The sequence below is a fragment of the Lycorma delicatula genome, chromosome 9 (assembly GCF_047948215.1).
Source record: "Lycorma delicatula isolate Av1 chromosome 9, ASM4794821v1, whole genome shotgun sequence".
NCBI classification, from domain to species: domain Eukaryota; kingdom Metazoa; phylum Arthropoda; class Insecta; order Hemiptera; family Fulgoridae; genus Lycorma; species Lycorma delicatula.
In genome coordinates this window covers 39,384,430-39,410,440 of record NC_134463.1, presented here as the reverse complement: position 1 = coordinate 39,410,440, position 26,011 = coordinate 39,384,430, and the positions used below count along the sequence as shown (strand labels likewise).

The window sequence follows — 26,011 nt, the reverse complement described above, 5'->3', positions numbered from 1 at the left end:
GAACTGACATTTTATAAATGATAATAATTGAATTTGTATGTACGTGTAAGAGAGGGAAAGAGAGAGTGTGAATGGAGAGGTAGGGAGGGAATGCGAGAACTGTGTGATCATGGAAAAGGTGATAATAATGGAGTTGTGGTGGTGATGTAAACTCCCTTTGAACCACACCCAAAAATAACAAACTTATTAATAGGACTGTACATTTAGTGTATAGCACAAAGTAATCTGTAATAGAGAACATTACATTAATGTTCTATAGTGATCAATAAACCATAAAAAAAAAAAAATAGAAACACAAACTAACAGCAGATTTTTCAATTTATAACAAAATAACTACACAGAGGAAAAAAATAAGTTTAATTTAAAACATAATTGCAGATCAAATGTTTACTTAAAAACAGAAAAATATAGTAAAATTTGAGTTAAGAATCTATCCAAAGTTATAGTGCCAAAGATAAAACAAAATATTTTTGTAAACCAAATTACTAACAATGTGAACTTCTTACTCAAACAGACATTTATAACAAATTAAATTTAAAAACCCATTTTCTAGATATAGCATGTACACAGCTGAATCGAACAAAATCTACTTCAAATAACTTATTCTACAATGCTTCAAATAACCTTCTTCAAGGTTTACACATAATTTAAATATTAACTATCATTTATAAATTTTCCATGTCAGACAGCAGAACTGTTTATTGTAACACACTGAAGTTCTTTAACAAGGATAAGGATGGACTTTACTATGTTTCTACTGCCATATTTAATTAACTACAAATCCATTTAAAAGATCCTTTTACAAATTTGTAATTACTGAAACCAATATTTCTCTACTGAAAAGTTTTTAAACAACACAAATTAAAATTCCTCCAAATAGAGGCAATTTAAACAATGCACTGTTTTTCAACATAAGTGACAAATTTGTAGCTTCACATTATCTGTCCCAGTCTTTCTTGTGCTAATGAAGGACATAAAGCACTCTAGGTACAAGAGAACCTGTCATAGCTGCTTTTATCTTTGTAGTCATGACCACTATACAAACAGACACTGTGGTGAACCTAGGATATGATGTCACTTGTGGTGACAAACATCCTGCACTTTGCTGGAATTGACCAACGTGCAACAGTACTTTGACACAGTAAAGAAGGCAAAAAGAAACCAGTTTATTCTGCAATTTCTTAAGTAACCCTGACACAGGATACTTGTTTATTTTCAAAATGGGTATACTGGTTTCAGGAATGACTTGTGTTATCAGGTCGCTTGAATTTTTTCTTTCATAATTTAATGTGTACAACCGGAGAATGTTCACTAAATATTAACATGGAAATAACAACTTACAATTATTTTTGTATTTTAAAATGCCGCTCTAATCAAAATTATTCTTCAATTATTCTTGAGTCTATTAAGAAATGTTGGGGAAGTACCCATTTTTTATCCACGAAATCGTATTTGTACTATTCATGATGTAATCTATATAGTGTATAATTTTGTACTGATCTGAATAATTTATTTTTTATAAGTGACAACAAAATAAAGCAAAAAAACAACTTTATTCATATTGAAACAAAAGTTTCAATCAAAACAAAAGTAACTATTTTAGCTCTTTCTGAATTTAATGGAACTTTCAAGAGAATGTTTGAAACAAAACTACTTTTAAAGAATAATAAAAAAGTTCCACAAACTTCTTAGAGGAAAAATTACTTTTGTAATGGTAAACCAATGCACATATTTATGATATTAACTGTTATGGTTAATATTTGATATCATTAGAATTCTCATACACACTGATCAAAAGTGGATGTATCATCTGACGATAAAATAGCAAATATACCCCGAATGGACAATTATGCTATAACCGCTCATGAAATCCAATCTAATTAAGAATGAATACTAATTAAAGATAGCTTTGGTTTCTGCCTTTTTATCTAGCAAGAATTTTACCTAATTGCAGTGATACAGCAGTAATGCACTGTTAACAAAAGTTAGTATAGTTAAAATATTATCAAAACCCAGCTATACAGAAAGAGGTGAAAAGCATTCCCTACTATAAACAAATTATGAAAATCTCTCAAGATGTTTCTAATTATTGTTTCTTCATAGCCATGCCTAGTTGAGACTGTTAGATAATTATTACAAAGCCTAACACATAAAACTAATCAACATATTTAACTAAACAATTTAAATAACAATCAATTCATGGAAAATTTAATAGATTAATTTCTAATTAAACATAAATACAGAAATCTTAGTATCAAAGAAATTAACACTTACAATAAAAATAAAAAAATAAATAAACTGGTTAAATAAATTTAAAAACCTATTTCTTAGTCAATTCATAAATATAATAGGAGATAACTAAATAAATATAGCCTTTATTTTAATAAATTAATTCTTAGAATTGTGATATTAATGGATAATTATCAAAACATGTAATATATACTACTCTTATACGGAAATACTCCTTTTAACTAAATTATCTTAAATAAATAACTTTAAAAATAAATACAATATAATAAATATAAGTCCATGACAATCAGTAAGATACAAATTTTATAATTCAATGAGTCAAATTTTTACTTCAAACTGATAAAGAAACAATGTAACTTAAAAAATAACCTACATTATAACACGCTTATGATAAAACAATTCCATGTAATTCTTCCCATTTATATACTGCATAAATTCTTCAGCCAAACTGCTTTACATGGTGGTGAGTATTTTCTGTCTCTGAGGAATGCAACTGAGGAATTTTTGACACAATTAGAAAAGAGGCATTTTTTCATGGTGATATACAGCTAAAAAATCGTGTAGACTATCATTTCACCATCCTCATTAAAATACACGTATAAATGTACAAGTGCAAGATCGTAAATAAAAAAAATTAATTTAATAACATTTTTGTGAATTTGATGAAATACTGGAAATTTTTTCTCAAGTTTTTTAACAGAATTTAAAAAAAAAATTATTGTAAACAAGTGCAATACATTGCACTTTTAATAGAAATCTTTCTTTCCTTCACCTCTTTTTTCTTCCATCATAAATTGAAATTATGAAACCATATATATATATATTTCAAAGTCAAATATTCATTCTATTATAAAACTTACAAGGAAAACTTAAATTACCGCTTTAGTTGTCAATAGATACATGTTGTGAAAATGAAAGACTGAATTTAAAATTAAAAGATAATAAATCTTAATGCAGTAAACAAAATGTGTTGCAACTGCTGCGCTTTTAGTCCATAAAAGAAGTAGTAATAAATTTTACTATTCTCTGAGTCAAATCGACTGAACTTAGCAAAACTGAAGAAAGCATTGTGTGCTTAACTTCTGACTACATGCAAAACATTTCTTTGCCATGTATTCCTGTTCAGGAAATGTATTACTTGCATCAATTATCAGTTGTTCCTTTTTCTGTTCATAACACAAAGAATAACAATACAACATTCTTTTTGTATCATGAAGGAGAGAAGCCCAGAAAGGTCAAAATGAAATTCTTCATTACTTTATGGGTAAATTAACTCTGAGGTTCCAAAGAACGTTACTGAATTGCACTTGTACAATGATAACCGTGCAGGCCAAAATAAGAAACATTCAGTTCTTTGTTGTCTTCTCTTTTTGACAGACAGTGAGCAATTCAAAAAAATTGTATATCATTTCCAAATAAGAGGGCATTCGTTTTTGCCAAATCAACATGATTTTGCAATTGTTAAAAGAAAGTTAAAAAGGCATGATAGGTATTATACAATGATGGAATTGATGGAACTTATCATTCACTTATCGAAGAAAATTAATTTTTTATCACTAGAGTTGAAACAAAAAAATTATAGGTTTTAAAAATTGGTGACCGCAGTACTATAAAAAATACGCCACATCACTTGAAATAATCACATAAAAACAACCAAAAAAGGATTTGTTTAAAATTTCTGATTATCATCAATTTAATTTTGATTCACAAAAAAAATGCTGTCGAAGTGAGCAAATTTGTGAATGGCTGTAATAGAAGTACCTTCAAATTAAACAAGGGTTCCAGTATACCAGAAGAACCATAAAACAAAGTTTATGAAGGGAAGTGTGCCATACTTAATAATAAAATCAATGATTTACAAAAATGCATGCAGTGCATGCCAGAAGATGGAAAGTACAAAATGTTTGATGACATAATACAAAATTGCCCAACTAGTAGCAAAGACTGTAATGAAGAAGATTAATTTAGAAAATATGGATATACTTTAAATTTCCCAAATTTATTCTTATGTGTAATTCATTTTTGTTTAAATTAATACTAACTATTTTGTATCACTAGCTGTTATCCTAGTTTTTCTTTATAATCAGCAACTTAATTTATTTTCATATTTACTCTGTAAATCATATTTTAATTTAGAGTTTTGTACACGTTGGACAATTTAAATACATTTAATAATAATAATATTAACTAAATAAGTATTAAATAATTAACTGTTATCCAATGATTTCTTTCTTTAAAAATATGTTACAACTATTGTGTTTATTTTATAAACAACATTAGTCACCAATATTTAAAATGTTTAACACCAAGGAACGATTTTTTTAGTAGGTAAGTACACGATTAAAAAAGGTTTCTACAGTATATTTTACATATATCTTTTGTGTTAATACTTTTTAAGAAAAACAGTTTTTTGTCTCCTGAAAAATTCATAATAAATGACTTATGGTGTTTTATAAATAAGCAATTCATATAATATATATTCATACTACAATAGCAGTATATATATTAATTTAATTCAGTAATAGAATACTGGTGTAACACAATTTTCAGTCCAAAAAAAGTTTAACAAAGTGAAACCAATCACTGGAAGAAAATTAATAACAGAAAAAGTACGGTTTAAGTATACTAACGTACTAATCAGTGAAAGATGTGAAAAAAGGTGCAATTTTTACACATAATCTACAATTACTTCTGTAATTTTCTTCAAATAAATAAGGGACTTACAAAAATATTACAGAAATTATTAAGTTTTAACGTGTGTAAAATTCAATTTTTTTCATCACATAATTTACAAGGTATTCTATTCTACATACAAAAATTTGTCTCACGTAATGTATTACTCTAAACAATAAAAAAAGATCAATTAAAGCAATTAGCTAATGAAAAAAAGAATATAATTGAATAAATATAATTCAATATAATTATAAAAATAATATTACTTTTAATAGTATAACAGAACTTCATTACATATTGAGTAAACAGAAGTAGAACACAATATTGATAATCAAAAATGATTTATGGCGTGGGTGCAATTTCACCAAAGATAAATAATAGCACATGTACACTGCCATTTTGTTACAACTGATTATATTACTAATATAATATTACCTAATAATCTTCAAGGGAATGAGGATTTTAACTGCCTTTTTATTTTATATTGTCAACAGACAAAATTATCTTTTACCAAGACTGGGTAAAAATGTTTCATCCCAATCTTTTTTCTTCATCAGTTAATGTAAAACAGATTTTCTAAAATTAAATATATGCAATACTTTTATAATTTAAATATTTAATTTTTAAATAGAAAATCTATAAAATTCAGTTACTGAATTCAACAGAATTCAGTAACTCTGCATTCTGTTGAATGCAGAGTTACTGAAAGTGAATAATAGGTGCAGAATTATTTAATTCAAAACTTTGGATGAAATTTATAAAATAATGTTTTCTTCTTATTTTGGATGTATTTGCAATCATTACTACTGACTGAATCATACGTAAATGAGGACTGACTACAAGAAAATAAATTGAGTAAGAGAAAAACTAAAATGAAAGAGAGTATTTGAGATATCATTATTTAGTAGTTTTACTGCTATAGGTAGTCTCATCAAAAACTAATAAGAATTTTTGAATTGCACGAGCTGTATCTTGTCAATTGAGTTTGTTTTTTCTGTATATTGGTAGTATTGTCAGCGAAGCAAGAGTTAATTCTTAGCCAGCTGCAATACTTAGTTTGTGTTTGACGAGAAATTAAATAAATTTTTATGTGGTGAAATGTCAACCAGTGAATTTGTCTGAAATTTTGTTTTAAAAATGTAATTAAGTACAGCGAAACATTTAAAATGTTAAAGAAGACCTTTGACAATGATGCTATGTCACAACTATGAGTTTATGAGTGGTACAAATGCTTTCTGGAAGCCTAGCAAATCAATCATGGATGAAAATGTCTAAAACGAAGAGAATGTGCTTGCTAATGGCAGAATAACTATTAGAGGTTGCCAAAGAAATAGAATTTCATAAGGCTCATGTGAAGTAATTTTCACTAATGTTTCAAACACGAAATATGTTGTAGCCTAATTCGTTCTGAAATTGTTAAATTTCTACAAAAAATAGCATCGCTGAGTAAATGCTTACTGATGTCGCTAACAACCCAGACTTTCTCAAATGCATTATAACTGATGATGAAATGTGCTTGTATGATTATGACGTCAAGACGAAGGCTCAGTCATTCCAATGGAAGTTTTCTGAGGAGCCCACAAAAAAAACCTCAAGTCTGGTGAAATAAGAAGGTCCTACTAACAATTTTCTTCGACTACAATGGTACTACTATCTAGAAGTTTTACAAAAATTGCATGAGGCAATCCGAAAAAAATGACTTGAACTTTGGAGACAATTGGTGGTTCTGCACCATGACAATGTACTGCTGCATATCCTTTTACTTATCCAACAGTTCAGAGGAAAATATTAACAGTGTTTTGATGCTGCAAACATGCTTTTCTTCAGTCATGGCTCCCTGTGCCTTTTTCTTATTTTCGAACTTAAAACAACACTCAGGAGATATGTTTTTTAACAACAGAAAAGGTAAAGGTGAAATTGCAAGCCAAGCTCAATACAATACCCAAAGAGGCATTTTACCTGTTTTTTTCAAATTGGAAGATAATAATAGACAACAAAAACATTATGTGTGAAGCTAAATAAGAACAATACACTAAGTCTGTATCAGAAAAACAATACACTATGTCTGGCATGAGTGTATTGTTTAGCTTGATATTATTCACTTATGCATAAGTGAATAATAATATCTCAAGGAGACTCCTTTATAATAATATCTCCTCTACAGGAGATATTATTATATCCTACCCTCCTATTATTATTATCCTGCCCTCTCCTATCTCAAGGAGAGGGTAGGATAACAGAGAGGATTGAAAATAAATTATTTCAAAGAAAATTGATCATATGGTAACCAATTATTAATTTTCTTTGAAAGAATTTATTTTAATTTCTTTAATTAATTTATTTCTTTAAAAAAAAGAGCATGGAAAATGCTTTTTATCAGTCATGATAGAACTGAAAATGTTTAGCGGCCTACAGTTCTACTTTTATGCTTTGTGATATTTATCAAGAAATTGTGACATTAACATGAAAATCAGAAACAAATAACAATTCTGCTTTCCATCTTCAGTAATGTAAGGTGCATTATTAAATGTATTAAGTTTACAAATAAAATATAATTTTATGCATCTTGCATAAAATTACAATATTTTTACATTACATTACATTATATTACTATATTTTTACATTACTAGATGACTGTAGTACTGCCACAACATGCAATAAAAATATAATATAATCAGGCATACAGATAGATGTGGGATATTGTCTATTGAATCACACTTCCTGAAATTTAGCAACAATTAACAGAAAAATTCTATAATTTACAATTTTTAACCTGAAATTAAAAACATCAGTATTTTTACTAGAATAAACTATTTTTAATACTATCATTTAATAATAAGTACCTGTCATCAGCAGTGTCCATATTTTCCATTTCAGCCACAACTTCACCCAACTCATCTTTTAATTGCTGAAACAAAACAATTAAACCAAAAAATGAATAATGCAATATGAAAATTATAAAAAAGTAACATGCACACGTACAACAAATACATAAAGAAACTTGAGTTTATTTTCAATAAAAATTAACAATAAGCAGTCAAGATAAACTGAGTAATCACAAGAGAATGGGTAATTCATACCATATAAGCCTTATGAATTTTCAATTTTTAATGAATAAAAAAACAATAATTACCCTACAAATTTTTTTAATGCAATCTTTGTTTTCCACTTTTTGTGATCGATAAGAAGCCAAAGTCTATTTAGGGCCAAACTTTATTCATATTATGATGGAAAAAGGGATAACTGTGGATAAAGCAAAATACAAAAAAAATTACAGTTAATATATAGTAATCCTGTTTGCAGATATTTATTTACTGAATATAAAGTTTATGAAAAACTGGCAAACAGAAGTAAATAACATTACGATACAATTTTTCATGTTTTCCTTTTTTATAACTTTCGCCTTTACTTGAATAAAGAATGAATTTAACTTAATTATAACATCCATTTTGAAATTAAAACTAAAGATAAGAAAACTTTATATATACATATAAATGCAGTATAAATTTTTTAAAATTTTAAACGACTGGTACAGTCATTAAAATAACAGACAAATAAGATCTGTGGGGAACAGTTTATTTAACGTGATTTTGATATCATTTTTTCCTTACTTCATGATCTTCAAATTCCAGACTGTATTCATTTAAGTGTTCACATTATGCAGTTATCAGGTTGTGATAAAAATGCTGTTTAATATTTTCCCAAACATTTTACAATCAAGACATTTTCATACCATTCATTAACAATGTTTTTCAATTTTTATAATTTTCAAAACCTAAGATAAAGAAAAAGCTGGTAATCACTTTGGGTGAGGTCAGGATGAAACTTTCTACCAAAGATAACATTGGTCTGAAAATGTTATTTATCAAATAATTTTGGTTTTCTCTTATGAATTTTTTGCACTGAATCAAAATATGAACAAAAAATTTGATCTAAGGGCTTCACTTAAATATGCTAATTATGTTAAAATATGTTAATTGTTAAAATGATTTGCTTTCTCTGTTAAGGCTAACCGCCTGTAAAAGTTTGTTGTAAATCAATGTTTATATTAATAATGGAAATATGAATATATTTATAAATGGCTCAAGAATGCAATAATTTGAGAGTGACCAGTGTGATTAATGTGGTATTACATCAAAGAATGTCATTGATACCTATTTTTTCTTGATTCATTCCTTCTAGAAAAATACATTTTTTACCGTATTGTGATTTAATTAATAAACTTTATTAATAGATAACTAACAGTCATTTCAATCAGTATTTTTACTGTGGAATAACCCAGACCCCAGTCAATCGGTTTCATTCTGGTTTTCATGTGAATGCTAGACATGGTGTATTGTTTTTCTGATACAGAGATAGTGTAGTACTACTGTTCTTGTTTAGCTTCATACATAATGTTTTTGTTGTGTATTCTTAGAAATTTATATAAAACTGCATTTTAGTTAAATAAATCCTAACATTTTTTCTGTGTATTTGAATTTTTAAATCTCAAGGAAGAAATGTTACTCCTTCAGTTAATAAATCATATGAAATCTATTTGAGTGTAAAACAGGTCACGTAAGCCTTAGCCCTCCCCCCTCCCAATACCTGCTGCAATTCTTGTTTAACATTACTTATGCCTTCTGCTGTTCCTATGGGAACCTAAGGAACACATGAATATACTGCTAATTTTCTATCACCAAAATCAAAGAGATTGCAAGAAAATTCAATTAATTTGTTGCATATTCTAAGTCATTCAGCCATTAGACTCTTCATTAGTGAAGAGTTACTCATTCTAGTTCTGCCATGTGTTTAGAAAAGAAAAGAAAGGCGACAATAAAGAAAGCTGTAGTGATTTGGAAAGTAATGAAGAAGATCCAGATTTTCAAAGTGAGAAGATTGAACATCAAAATTAGTCTAAAATATGGTCAGAATTAATGATTTCAAGGTTTAAAAACATTCTTGAAAGTTGCATTAAAGTATGTCTTTTCCAAGCCAGGTAGCAAGAATTTCAGCACAAATTCTTGCATGATAATAAAGAATGGAGACTGTATTATAGATTCCTCTAAAACTAGTTTAAAAGCTGTTCTCCTTCTCAATGGAAACGAGAAACCATCATAAATTCCTCTTGCTTATGTAGCACAAATGAAAGAGACATATGAAACTATGAAATCTTTACTGAAGATGATATAGTATATAAGTATTCATGGCACACATATAGAGACATAGAGGTTATAGCCATTTTATTATTACTGCAACTCTGTAATACTAAGTACTGTTGTTTCTTAAGCAAATGGGACAGTAGAAACAAGAAAAACCTCTAACCACACTACATTAAAAAGGGTGGCTGAAGGGAAAGCACTCACAGCTGGGTAAAAAAGATGTTATCAAGCACCCGTGAATCTGAAGAATGTGTATCTTCACCATTACACATAAAACTTAGTTTGAGTTTGTCAAAGTAATGGACTGTAATGGTCAAGGTTTTATAAATCTTAAGAGAAGTTTCCCAGGAGCATCAAAAACTGGTCAATCAGTAGTCGCAAGTTTTCTAACAAACATCTCAAATATTATTTGACTTTTAAAAAACAAATGAAACCATCATCTAACTTTATCATTCATATACACTTGGTCCATAAATCTTACAATCAATAAGAAAATCAATTAACAAAATTACATAATCATTAAACTTCCTGTTCAATGATTTTAGCATTCATTGTGAACTGATTGTAGCCAAGAATTTGATTAATAAGCTTCAAGCAAGCTACTCATAAAAGATAAATGCAGGCATGTGACATCTTGATAATAGTAATAAATTTGCAGTAAATTTAAGGTCATAACAAAATATTGTTGCATTACAGACTTAAAAAATCAAACTTTATTAATTACATTAAAATGATTTTGCATACATTGAGGAATTTATTCTAAATAATTATTATTCACATTGATTTATTTAATTAACTTTTACAGTATAAATAAATAAATGTATGATGAAATTATAATTAATTATTTCATATTCTTTTATATATATATATATCACAATTGTATGTTAAAATACTTTATATGACACACAAGAATTGTGAAACTTAATGTATAAAAACACATTCAATGAATAGAAATATCAAATCCAAGGTAAAATAAATATAAAAATTAGATTGAAGTAAACAGGTGGCAATAATTAATAAAAATAATCTGTAAATATATAACAAATTAATTAATCCAATAGAAATCAATTATTTAAAACTATTAATACGAGATGTGCTAATTAAATTGTAAAATAACAACAGTTTTAATTGAACATCTATTTACCTGTCAAAAAAATAAAATGAATTATGTAATAGAGATAGCATAATGATTACAAAATAAATAGTATAAAATAAACATATCTGAATCAACATGTAATAAATTATACTTGCACATATAAATTATGTAAATAGACAACAAAATAAAGCAATATAATTTTTTTTAAAAATTAAATAAGAAATGCAAGTTCATCTGAAATCTATCTTGGTCAATCACTACTGAACTAACTAGTCCGTTTCTCATTAAACTTGAAGGCAAACCTTCAATTCAAATTTATAATAAATGCCATTTCACATGTACTGAGAGGTTCTTCCTTACCCTCTTGGTCAGAAATGGTTCATTGCCATTTTCCAGCTTGAATTAAATTTAGTTTTGTTGTTGAGTTGTGGGAATCAGCTACCAGAAAGAAAGAAACCAACAAAAGAGCTAGTAAGAATATACAAACAGGTAGGCCAATTGGACTTGTAAGGAAACTTCACAAAGATAAGTAAAAAAATAAAAAAAGGAGGAATGAAAATAAACATAATGGATATAATTGAAGTAATGAAGCAAGCGATATAGCAAAGTAAGAATAAAATGAATGGTAATGCTGTGGGAATATTTAAAGTTCTCAATAGAAGTGACATTAAATGTCTTAAAGAAGAGTCAATGAAATTATGTAATTTTATCTAGAACATTAGGATGTGAGCAAAAGAAATTCTTAAGCAACCAAAATTCCAATCCCTGACAGCATTGAAGTTTCAAGATCACAGTATAATTATTTTAAGTTTGCATTCAGCAAAAGCTGTTAGCAAACATGCTAAGTACAAATGAGCTCAGGTAAGAAAAGGCAAAGGATGAGAGTAGAGATTATTACTGAACCTATTTCAGTAACTTACTGAAATAGTTTATCATACATAGCCTTGGTTTATGTTTCTATAAAATTCCATTGGGGAAATTTGATTGACAAGATTTTTTTCTGAAAAAAGGGACCCATATGTACGGCTAGTAATGAATAAATTTAATGCTGTAACTATTTTATTTACATTATTTATAATGTTAAACAATTTTATAAATTAAATTTTTGTGTTAGAAATATTTCAGATAGAAGTAATTGCTAAATGTACATATTCATAAACTAAGTTTCACATCTAAATTATATGAATCACCTCATAAATTACATGCCCAACAGATATGTTGTTAGCACTGTAATAAACAGGCAAGTGAGATTACTAGATACTCCCCAAAAAATTAAAAAGTACTTTGCAAAAGAACAAAAATAAATATATATTTATTTATTTCAAGAAATTACAGTTACTAGATCCAATTACAATTATTGATACCTAAGATAAATTTTGTTGTGTATGAAAAATGCCAATTCTGACTGGGATTCTAACTAGAACCTTTCATATAAGGAATAAACTGTTATCACAGTGCTAAAAAATTATAATTCCATTCAGCTGTTTCTACTGGTCAACACTGTACTTTCATACATACACATTTGTACACAATCATGACTATTTTATTTATGTTGCTGAATAATAATAAACAGTCGACAACTTGTAGTCACAGGCATCCTAGAATTTGGCCACTGAAATATTCTATATAGTTCTCCTTTGGTTGTAGGCTACCATATCACAGATCACGGTCACTTGTAAGTTAGCTGGTTAGCTAAAATGCATCGATAACTTGTGATTTAACTGTGACCAGATAGGTATCAATCAGTCAGATACAAGGTATTACTGATGGGTTTCTACCATGTAATATGAAAGTAACAATGAAGTGTCTATAAATTCAGCTGATTGTGATAAAGACTACTGCTCACGCAGTCCTTATCACTTAAAAGTTATGAAGGAGAGATGTAGCATCAAATCTGGGAAGCAGATCATGGCTCTTATTTCTTGTTATAATCATTAGAATCTGGTCAATCCTGTGGTCTCATGTTGCGCTGCTAGTTTGATGACCTCAGATCAATTCAACTCTGTTACGACCTGGTAATTGTACTAGTCTGAATTGCAGTACAGTCAATTGCAGTACAAAATGATTTGTTTCATGATGTGTTTGTAATGAAGATAAAATGTAAAAATTAATGTTATCATTTTAAAAGCAATATTATCGTTAATAAATATCAACTTTTCAAACTGACTATACTACTTTCTTGGTAACTTTTAAACTTCTAATAAATCTGAACATAATTTACATTTAGTTTCCCTATGGGGTAAAGCTAAATACACTGCTAACATTTGAGAAGACAGATGTTTTGCACATCTGTAAATTATCGAAAATTGTTATCTTAAAATTTAATTTTAATTTTTAAGTCCATTATAATGAGTTATAAACTCTTAAAAATTGCATTTCCTTCTTTCTTATATCTAACTTAAAAAAAGTAAACAAAAAGAGTTACGTTGAACAAAAAAGAAAAGGATACGTTGAAAATGAAATAAAAAAACTAGAGAAAGTTAAAAAAAAACCATAAAAAAGAATATAAGTTAAAATTGGATGACAATTTCAACAGTTAACCATCATCAGTAGTAACATAGTAATTTGTACAAATAATTACCCAATAATAATAATACCTCAACAACGCTTGTACATCACTAAAAAGGGGTATTTCTACCTTGGTTTATAAAATAAAAATATCTGTTGACTTAAAATGTACTGACATCTAAAACTTTTCTACAAGGTTAATTCAGAGTAGTTTTCAGGAGCAACAATCACCAGGAAGGTTATCACCTGATGCCAAAGATGAGCAATACTTCTGCAGTATAGATAAGAAAAAGGTTTATACGTTATCACAAATAGATAAGTCTATTAACACACAAATAAGATAATTTTGAAAGCATCAGCAATGAAGAAAAGAAACCACACACAACATTTATGGATTCTAAAGTCACCTTACAAAAGGTAGGGAAAATAAAATATTGATAATATTATCACCATAAAAGACAAAACTACAATTACAAGAAAGAAAACAGGTAAAATTGTTAATTTTTTTCTAACAAGAACTATCACACCGATAAAAAAATTCCTACACCGTATCTCTTTCTGAATGTTGGTTATAGAACAATTATGTAAACCCAAAATTTTGACCCCCCTCTTTATATCTTCTCACAACATGGTTAATAATACTTAGATAAAAAATAATCTGACACCAAACTATTCTGTGGAACCAGAAGCATATACTAAGGTTGAACATTTTTTAAACTTCCATAACCACCACAAATTCCTCCACACTTCAATCTATCTAATAATGAAAAATTAAAATATTGCAATAATTAACATTTTATTTTATTTAAATGCAATCTACCTTCAGAAGAAATCAAAATACAATGTCGGAGAAGTTCAGGCTCACTTACTTTCACAGACTTTTCTTACACTCCAATTTTTATTGGAGAGTACTCACCCTCTAACAGTTTTCAAATGATGCCTGCCGCACGTAATAAAAGCTATAAAAAAGCCATTCATGTGTATGCAGTCAAATATTTTTGGGAGAACAATATTTAGCAATAACTTACGAACATGCGCAATGGTAGCAATAACAATCGCATGGGTGAAACAGAGTTCTCCATTAAGATTTTCTATTTAATTTCTGCTTGTTTTATAAAACTTTGGTTTTTTGTACACTGATTTTGTAATTGGTTTCCAAATTTTATCAAGTTATGGTCAATTTCTCTGGTTTTCAATATTAATGATCATCCAAATGCTTGTTATTCTAATATTAATTTTCCTAATGAATTATAAATTGAAATTTTTGTATTTATAAATCAATTTACATGCAGATAAGAGTCAGTCATAAAGAAAAAAAATTGATGATTTATACAACATTCCATGACACTGTAATTCGTATACAAATTAGTTACATATTAATAATTATGAAAAAAGTAATTAAAAAGAATAATTTTAATGTAGATAAAAATTACTTAAAAAGTTGTAAAAAAGTAAAATAAAAAATAATTAAAAAAAAAAAACTGAAAAGTAAAATAATTATAGGAACAGTGCCAGCTAATACATTGAGTCAATTAAGGCACTTAGCCAAAGGCTAAGAAAGTAACTAGGAAGCTTACATAAAATTAAATACCTGACATCATCATGAATAGCATAACAACTGAAATTATTAAAACATGATGTCAAAAGCAATTTACTATTTTTATTAAGTATAACCAAGAATAATAATAAAATTATAAACAAACATGAAAAAGTCAATAATATGTATTATCAATAGCTGATTTGAATAACAATTATTCATATATGAATGCTACAAGCCAAAACTAAATTTACTTAATCATTTACAGCATTATTCAATTTATAATTAAAAACTATCAAATTATTTTCACCAATTAAACATATAATTTAATCCAAATAAGTCAGACAGAGGATAAATGTTTGTGCCTGTAACTCCAGAACAAAAGAACCAATTTTCACAGAATGGGTATCAAGCAATTCATTTTATTCCAGCTGATTGTCTCACATATAATTCTTTAATTATAACCTTCTATCTTTCCATTCTACTTTTTACTCTCACTTTATACTATATCCAAATTTCAAAAGCCTCATTCCAGTCCTCCCTCATTGGCCATGCTTCACTTTCAAACAGTAAGACACTCAATTCATATGTAGTAGAATCATTTTACAGTGATTCCCTTTTCTTACTGAAGGCTTCACTTGATATCGTTATCCTTCTTTACATTTCCATGTGGCTTTTCCAGTTCTGCATGCCAAAATAGAAAACATTAGTAAAATTCTGAACTTATACTTTATAGTGATTCCCTCTTCTTACTGAAGGCTTCATTTGACATTTTTATCCGTCTTTATATTTCCATAAGGGGTTTCCAGTGCTCACTTACCAGAATAGCAACCATCAGTAATTTTCCCTTTTTTAATTTCTTTTACTAGTAATTACTAATAAATCCTCTTTGCTGTTTAACTTCCATTACTTTCCTTATACTTATGAAGAAGTATGGAATGAAAATAAGTATAGGGAAAGTAATGGAAGTTAAACAGCAAAGAGGATTTATTAGTAATTACTAGTAAAAGAAATCAAAAAAGGGAAAATTACTGATGGTTGCTATTTTGGCAAGCGAGCACTGGAAAAGCCAGAACTGTTAATCTTTAAAGTGCTTGTGTGCCGTCAAGTTATAATTACCAAACCTTATAAAACTTATTTTTCATCTTCCTACACTTGTTCCTTCTTCTCTTTCTTCTAATATATTCCTTACAATATTCTCAATGTAAATGTAGAACAAAGTCTGTGAGAGGCAGCATCTTTGCCTAACATCTACTACCACTTAGATACACAAAGTCGGTTCTAATTTACTTTTATTCCTGCTGTATGTGTCAATATAATTCTTTAATTAAACTTCTGTCTTTTCATTCTACTTTTTACTGTTTATGAACCTCCATCATTTTCTTCCATTTGACTTTATCAAATGCTTTCTCCTTTTCAACATCTATAACAGAAACTCATTACTCTTACTCTTTCTAAATATCATTCTTAAACCATCCTTAGTAGCCTGACAGCATCTCTAGTTTCTGTCTCTTTCCTGAAGTCTTTCTATAACTAGAGTATGCATGAAAAAGGTTATTAATGTGCATATATTACGAGGAATAACTTAAAAATATTTTGATTGAATCACTGAAAATTATTTAAAGAGATTGGTAAAAATTGGTAGAGAAAAATAAACTAATAAAAAACAAAATAAATAAACACTTTCTGTATGTCCTACAATTGACAATAATTTATGTAAAAAAATCTGATATGGACACCACTTGATTTCCATGTATGCCTATAAATAAATTGCATGTACACACGCTTTTAAAATTAAAAGTACATAAAATTTTATTTCATTAATAACTTCTGTTTTTTTTTCATATTTCTTTTATTGTTACTAATGAAATTATAGTTAATAAACATTTTTTTTACAATCAGATTAATATTTTCATATTTTTACAATTATATTTCTACAATAATTAATAAATCAATATTTTTAAAGTTAAAAAAAAAGATAGATGCAATCTGATTTGAACTGATGTGGCCTTCCCCTTGCAAGATCAAATATTTCATTAATTAAAATTTATTTGGCTATAACTCTGGAACCAATGAAAATAAGTACCATTTATGATATATCATTGAAAATCTCTCAATGCGGGCTTATTACTGCAGTTAAGAAACAGTCCAAAATCCAAATTTTTGGGAGTTTTAAGTTTTTTTGGGCACTTTTGTTCAGTTGATTGCAATCAACAGGGGAGGTTCAACACTTACAACAGTCCTAAATCCAAAATTTTAACATCCTACGGCTAATCGTTTTTGAGTTATGCGAGATATGTAACTCAAAAACGTCTGTACGTACAGACCGTCACGCCGAAATTAATGAAAATGGATTCAGGGATGGTCAAAATGGATATTTTTATTGAATTCTGAAAACCATAATTTTTCGCGATTACAATATTCCTTTACTTCATGCAAGGAAGTAAATGGAAATTTTCAAAAATTTTAATAATATTTCACATCCGTAAAAGCTTTCAAATTTCATTTTTGGGTAGGAAAACCAGATTATCAGAAATCAAATTTCTTTTTTTCTGAACGCTCAAACAATTTTTATTAGTTATTGATAGGTGGTAATAATAGTTTTAACTTTCAGAATAACTTTTTTAAAGATAGTGAAAGTTTACTTCTGTTTATTCCTGTGAGGCGCTTAATTTTAAATGCTACTGTTCGGTTCGATCTCCTCAAATCTTTTGCTGTTACATCGGGTGTTTTAATAAATTTTTAATTTATTAAAAATTATAGTTTTTTAATTTACAAAAAATAATAACTGCATACTTTCTATGGTATATTTTCTATGTACAGTATTCTAAGTTACTTTTATTTCGACTTAATAAATCTATCGATTTATTTATATCGCACAGTTACAAAACCAAAACGTATTAGTTTATGAATACCAAAAGTTCTGAGTTAATTCTTGACTCTGTCTTGGCACTTTTATTTTTCATCTCGCATGAGAGTGAAAGGTTAAGTAGGAGTAAACTCATAAAAAACAAATTAATATGACATACATATGTGAAACAAAAATTTAATTAAATTTTTGTTACTCGATTTATAATAATACATATATGAACACACGGGTCAATCGACCTTTATCTTTAAAAGCCCATAAAATAGAAGGTATGTATAAGTTGGTCAGGGTCACAGCTGCATTTAACCAGTACTGGCTCCTGATTTATGAAGCGGTCGAGTGATGAAGTAAATGTCAAAATAACACGTGCTAGGTGACTTAATTATTCACTTGCCAATACTTATCAACCTTCTTTTTTATAATAATGCAAAAATATGGAGTTTTATTTTTTTAAATTTTGTTACTCAGTAGCTCGATCAGCAGGGATACAGATAAAATTCCATAACTCGACGCGCGCGCACACACACACACATATTATTAAACAATTATATATTATTAAAAAAGATTTTATTTTTTGTAATTATCTAATGTAATTAAGACCATTTATGATGTTATAACGCATCTTAAAAGAACTGAAACCTATCTATTTCTAAACGGTGTTTAGATTCTTAAATAAAAAACAAAAAACTGGATATGAATAAAAAAAAGCTTTATAAAAAACGGATTAAAACATGATTCAAAAGAATAATGGGGCGATTCATATTTATCTTCAAAATTTAAAATAATCCTGTATTTCATGAACTTTTAAATTATCATAATATATTTCAAGTTTTATGACAATCTAACGACTTTACAGGAATTACAGGGCAAACCGCCAAACATATGACTGCAAGATTACTAAAACATTTTTTTTTAACATTTTTTTTTTTTAAATACATGAATGTACTTTAAAGAAAAAAAATAACAGAAATAACCTGAAGTAACAGCTTAACTAATCAAGAGTTACACCTAAACTTTTTTTAAATTAATTGCACTTTGTGGCTGGTTTTCTGGTTGGATGATAAGTGAAGTAATTTATAACAAAAGTGTGGATATTTTTTATAACGTATCTATGTAAATAGGCAACAAGAACAATTTAGATCCGGAGTAACAGTAGTAAAAGATAAAGATGCTACAATTTGCTGATGATATAGTAATTCTAGCTGAGTAAAAAAGATTTAGAAGGAACAATGAAGGGCATGGATGAAGTCCTTCGCAAGACCGCATGACAATAAAACACGAACAAAACGAAAGTACTGAAATGTAGTAGAAATAACGAAGATGGACCACTGAATGTAAAAATAGGAAGAAAAAAAAAGATCATGGAGGTAGAAGAATTTTGTTATTTGGGAAGTAGAATTACTAAAGATGGACGAAGCAGGAGGGCATAAAATGCCGAATAGCACAAGCGAAATGAGTCTTCAGTCAGAAATATAATTTGTTTACATCAAAAATTAATTTAAACGTCAGGAAAAGATTTTTGAAAGTATAAGTTTGGAGCAAGCATGTCAAGTGCCGTAATCAAACAATAGTAGATGATTTGACATCAGCCGTCATCAAGTACTTGTAAAATCGCCAAAGCCATCATTCCTGATAACAAATATCTTATGCAAGGCTATCAGAAAGCCTAGTATGAGATTTTGTTGTGTGTATCATGTATAGACCATCAAAACGCAGTTCATATTCATTGCGGTTCATGTTCATCACAGTGACTGGCTATATAAAAAGAGATTAACTCCTTTCTATGGGAGTTAATTAATTAATTTACACACAACAATCTCAGATCGGCAGAGGAAGAAATAATCTTTTAAAAATGAATGAATACTCTCCATGTTAGTCGGTCAAAAAGTAGAAATCAAACCGTGTTTAATTCGACAGAAGTTCTACGAAAAATGGATGACCCGTCACAATAAAATCTTCATATTTTCAATTGTTTTAATCAGTTATGTAGTAGAATTCAAATTAACTAACTGTTATACAGGGAATTTAAAATAAAAAATTATTTATTTATTAATTACAGCAATACCAAATCCCATGTTTAAGAAAATTGAATTTTATAACTGGCGAGGTATCTACTAAGGTTATAATCATTTTTTTTTTAAATTGATCCTCAAAGGAAAGCATGTTATAATTCACGATGTAAAGTCCATCCTGCAACTACGGAGTTATAGAATCTTAAAAATAACGGCCAACTCGTTCATCCGTTTTTGTTCTTATTTGAACAGTAATTATGAATAAAATAAATTAATAAATTAAGCCGTTGAATAATACAATAGAAACATAATAAAAGAAAACGATAATACCGGTTACTCTTTATTAACAACATTTAGGACTTTGTAATAAACGATTTACAAACTATGACAGTTATTACAGCCGATTACATTTTACTTCATATCACATAATATAAAAATTAAAGGATTGTCAATGGAAGTTTACACATAAGGCAGGAAATGTGTTATCTATATAAAAAAGCCTATAAATTTATCGACAACACATCCTATTAGTAATGAAACCCTAAAATGTCCTTCAAACACATTAATGTCCAACGAACATAAATATACAATCTCTACATAATGGTATAAATAAAATACTGACGTTTAGAAAAAAATTACTATTTTCCTCTTTATAGAACTTACAAATTTAAATTCTGAATCGATACGGCTTATTAAATACATACAAAATTCTAGGATAATATAAAGGAAAAGAAATAAAATTACAAATAAATATTCTCAAAACAAATTACGTGTAATATATTATACTAATAAATATGGATATTGTGTAATTACCGCAAAATCAGAATAGGATGGATGCTGAACAGATTTACGTTAATTTTCAAAGGAGATTTATCCAAGAAAAACTCTATACAATTAAAAACATCGTAACTCTACCACTTGGAATGATTATCTATAATACATATATTTAATGAAACCTAGCCGGTAGGGGCGAGTTATAAATAAAAACCTATTTTAATTACTTTGCAAAATGAAAAAAGAACCTGTTCTAACTACTAAGTGAACCTAAAAGAAAAATAGTAACAGAAAAACCTATATAAAATGTCAAAGTAAGTAGAGATCCCTATAAAAATTAACAACCTTTAAAACAAATTTTACACAAAAAGTTTAGTATATAAATAGATAGAAACTTAGATATGTACATATATTATCTTAATTTTATATAAAATATACTTAAGGTGTAATACGTAAATAATAAATTCAGAAAGTAAAATAAACGTAATTAATAAACAAAAATTGCAAAAAGAAGAACCTACCAAACAGAAATACTAGGACGCCCACCTGAATTTAAGATAAAAAAATAATATAAAATGTTAACTAAAATTCAGCGGTCAGTCTGAGTCTAATTTAAAAATTTAAACGATTTGGTTACTTCTAACACAATAATACGTGGAGTATTCCTTACAAATTATCTTTCTTTATTAGTTGAATCCGCATCGTTATTCTGTCGATCGATTCCTTATGTCATACCCTTTCTCTCTCTTTTTTCTGCTTAGCCTCCGGAACCACCAAGAGGTAATAATTCAGAGGATGATATGTATGAATGTAAATAAAGTGTAGTCTTGTACAGTCTCAGGTCGACCGCTTCTGAGATGTGTGGTTAATTGAAACTCAACCACCAAAGAACACCGGTAATCAAGAGCTGGTATTCAGATCCCTACAAAAGTAACTGCCTTTACTAGGATTTGAACCTTAGAACTCTTGGCTTCTAAATCAGCGGATTTGCTACGACAAGTTCACCACTTAGACTAACCCGGTGGGTTCCTTATATCATAATCACTGATATAATATATTACTGTAAAGATTAAAAACTGTAAATTGAAATTGCAAAATAATTGTTTTATTTCGGTGATCTGAAAAAAGGTATTTTGGGAGAGAAATAGGAGGTTTGGTTTTACAAGGTAGATGGTTTCATCATGGACTTATTGCGATCATGACAGAAAACAGAATCCTTGGATCAGCGTAACCTCTCTTGGCAGAGACAGAGGACGCGCACCGATTCTTCATGTCTTCAAATCATTGACAAGAAAAAAGTATCGGAATCAGATTTACACTCATCAAGATCGATTACGGTCTCTCTCGGGAATTAACTTTATTTGTATCGTCTAATATGTCGATTTTCGAGTTGTTTCAGGTGTAATATAATCGCCTAGTCAGAACATATAAACCCACCGGATTGGTCTAGTGGTGAACTCGTCGTCGCAAATCAGCTGACTTCGAAGTCGAGAGTTCTAAGGTTCAAGTAAAGGCTGTCACTTTTATACGGATCTGAATATTAGATCGCGGATACCAATTAAGTAACCACACATCTCAGGAATGGTCGACCTGAGACTGTGGAAGACTGAACTTCATTTACATTCATACGTATCCTCTGATGTAATACCTTACGGTGGTTCCGGAGGTTAAACAGAAAAAAAACAAAGTCAAAGGACATGACGTACTGATATACTAAAAATGTATAAGTATTATTTACCGATCGAGATCTAAGACAATGATTTTCAACCTTTTTAGCTTCATGACCCCCAAAAGATAAAAAAAATAAAAATTTTGCAAGCCCCAAACCACAACTCAATGAAACCTTGTTAAAACTATTTACCTCAGTTGATAGCGACAGGTATGAACATGCATATGTGAAGTGTACAAACATGAGCAATTTACATGTTCCAACTAGATGTGTATTTGTTCCATGTAATTTGGTCTGCTTACATAATATTAGTAAGTTTGACATGCATATGATAAGTTTGAACACATCGTGCTCTCAGTAGTATAAAAGAGGCATAAGGGATTGCAAAACGCCAGTTTATTTTCGAATGCAAAGCGTGCGTTTGGTGCCTTTATTTAAGTTTTTAAAAGTGTAGTTTCATTGAAAATAATAATAATTGAAGTTTCGGTTTTTTTAATGTGCGACTGTTGAAATTCTTATGCAAAACTGATAAATTTGTGAACAAACTAAATGAGCCATCAACATACAGTGACTGGATCGGTAAAAATACAAGATTGTAAAATTACAATTTTACCTCACTGGATGGAAAACCATAGTCAGTTGTTTGCTTTAAGTCCTCTCAGATGAAAATATGAAACATCCGTATCATAAAAGCAAACCCTTGGAATTTTTCGAAAAAAAGTGCATACTTTGTGAAATCAACAAAAACGCTTCTATTTGTAAATCAAGCCACACTGATAAAAGTATACTTGTAGCATCTACCTCGTAGCATTAAGGATAGGTAAGATGTCCATATCCCCGTACAATCGCAGAAACCTCATATTGCCTGCTGCCATTGATATGGTCAGTGCTCTAGTAGGTTTGGAAGAAGCAAAAAATTGAAAAAAATTCCGCTTTCTAACGACACAGTATAAAGGCGAATCGATGACATGGCTGCCGATATTCGCGATCTTATAATTCAGAAAGCAACTAAAAGTGAAGTTTTTAGTATTCACTTTGATGAGACGTGGAAAACACATTTCTCAGTTCTTATGTTTGTGATATACGATAGAAACAGATCAATAAAAGAAAACATACTGTTTTGCAAATCAATACCCGCCTGGTAATGCAACAGAACGATGTCTTTTTGATGTTTTTTATGAACCTACTAAAAACTATATCATAGATTGGACAAAATGTACTTCAATAAGTAGTGGTGGTGCAAAGTCGATAACAGGAAAGAGCAGTGGATTTAATAGATTGAGCGTGAAAAAATGATAAGATCCGTCTTATACCAAGGGCGGAATGGACACACTGCTTCCTTCTTCACAGATACACTCTTACCACAAAAATATATTCCGAAAAATCACAAACCAAATCTTTGTAAAGCTGTAAAAATGGTTAACTCTATTAAAAGTCGACCATTACAGAATAGGCTGTTTGATCAACTATGCGATGAAACGGGCGAAAAGAAAAAATTATTTTTCATAAAGAAGTCGGACGGTTATCGCGGGGGAGAGTGTTAACCCGGTTACTGGAATTGCGAGATCAATATATTTTTCCAGGATAAACAAACGCCATGATTTTACACAATAATGAGTATATGTTGCTGCTGTTGTCTTACTCAGCTGATGTATTTTCGCATTTAAAGGACTTGCGAATTTACAAGAAGAACGTCATTCTATTAATATTTACATTCTATGATGATTCTATTAATGATAGAAAAAATGAGGCTTTCATTAACAAGTTTCACATTTGGATCAATCGGCATCAAAGCAAAATTTTTTATGTTTCCACCCGCTTGCGATTATATTGAGAAAAATTTGGATGAAGAAAACGGTTTTATTCACTCTAGTTTTAATAGCATAAGTACGTATTTTCGCGAGCTAAAAATTCAGTCGGCGGAGAATTTCCCGGAAAATAACAAATTGCTGGAAAAGATGGGTACGGAATCCTTTTAGCGAAAACGTTGTTGCAGCTGGTAAGTTATCAGTTGAGATTCAGATCAGCTCATCCGATAAAACGTTAAAACTACAATTAACATCTGAAAATTTAGATAAGTTTTGGCTTGTTCGTCGAAGTGAATATGGAAATTTACCCACAGAAGCATGAAAATATTATTCCTTTCGCCACTCTTATCTCTATGAAAACGGTTTTCTTTTACGGTTGCGTTAAAAACTATATATAGTAATCGTCTTTTATCGCTTGAAAACAATTTGCTTTTACGCGTTTCTAACATAGATCCACGTATGGAGAAACTTTTACATCAAGATAAAACGCAACAATCTAATTAATTTATTCTTTTTACATATGTACTTATAAATGTACGTAAAACATTCATAATAAATGACCTTTTTTTCTCATAAAATGAGTTCAATATTGTTTACGTGTAAAGTAGTAGGTAATTTCGCGACCACCAGGTAGACAATCTGCTGATTTGCAGTTTTACTCTTATATTTATTAAACGAAAACCTGATTTGGAACGTGTCCGGAACACAAAACATTTTTCATTGTAGAAAGCTGGTATAAGTAAAACACTTAATATTCAGTAATTAATTGAGGAACCGGCGATAGAGAAACTAACACATTCGTTAGATTTACGAGTCTATTAAGAGTAATTAAAAAATAAATACAACAAAACTGTGTAGACTAATAAGTTTCGTGAATAGTGGGCTAATTTAAACAAAGAAATTATGCCGAAGCAAACATTTTTAATATAAAAACTATGTGTAAGATTGATAATAAATTCTGATGTAATTAAAATGTACAGAAATATATTACTATTTTATGATAAACAAAACCATTTAAAATCCGCTATGAGTCAGAAGTACAAAAATTATAGATAATTTTTTTCCACTTCTAGAACAATAAACAATTCAGATAAAAGTACAACAGTATAACAATTTGTACAGTTCATTGTACAAATTTTTATCCACTGAATGTACTGAAATTTTGAAATATATATAATAAGTATACTTTTTTCTTGCTTATCGTTACGTAATTATTTCAAGAAATAAACCTAAGACATGCTTCTCGAGGAACGTATTTTCTCTCTCTTTCTTTACAGACTTGTCGATTAAAAGTACAGTATTGCTTTCGGCCACGATGGGATTTGGAGAAGGAAACTGAACTTTCTTTACATTTGAGGTTATGAGGAGTACGAAAATATCATTCACTTAAAACAGAATTTCCGCGCGCGCGCATTATATATAAGGCTATGTATATAAAATCTGCGACTCGAAAACCTTCGAAACTATTATTAAATCTATTTTTGAAATTTAGATATGCTGAAGTTGTGCATGTGAAAATTTGATGAAGAATGATTCTTCAGTTACGATCAATTTAATTTTCTTATAAAGAGATAATATTTTAATATTAAATAGCTCACCAGTCCAGTGGTTAATTCGTCGTCGCAAATTAGTTGATTAACAGCTGATTTTCGAAGTAGAAGATTTTGTGGTTCA

General features: G+C 28.9%; 1 protein-coding gene across 5 annotated transcripts in view; it reads right to left on the bottom strand.

Moving 5' to 3' along the window:
- step (cytohesin steppke) overlaps window positions 1-26,011 on the bottom strand; it is a 107,669-nt gene that overhangs the window by 25,425 nt on the left and 56,233 nt on the right. For all 5 annotated transcript variants that reach the window (XM_075375570.1, XM_075375567.1, XM_075375568.1 and 2 more), the window contains one exon: window positions 7,767-7,831. In XM_075375570.1, coding sequence (XP_075231685.1) covers window positions 7,767-7,831 — 65 coding nt within the window. The remainder of the gene's footprint in view (window positions 1-7,766; window positions 7,832-26,011) is intronic.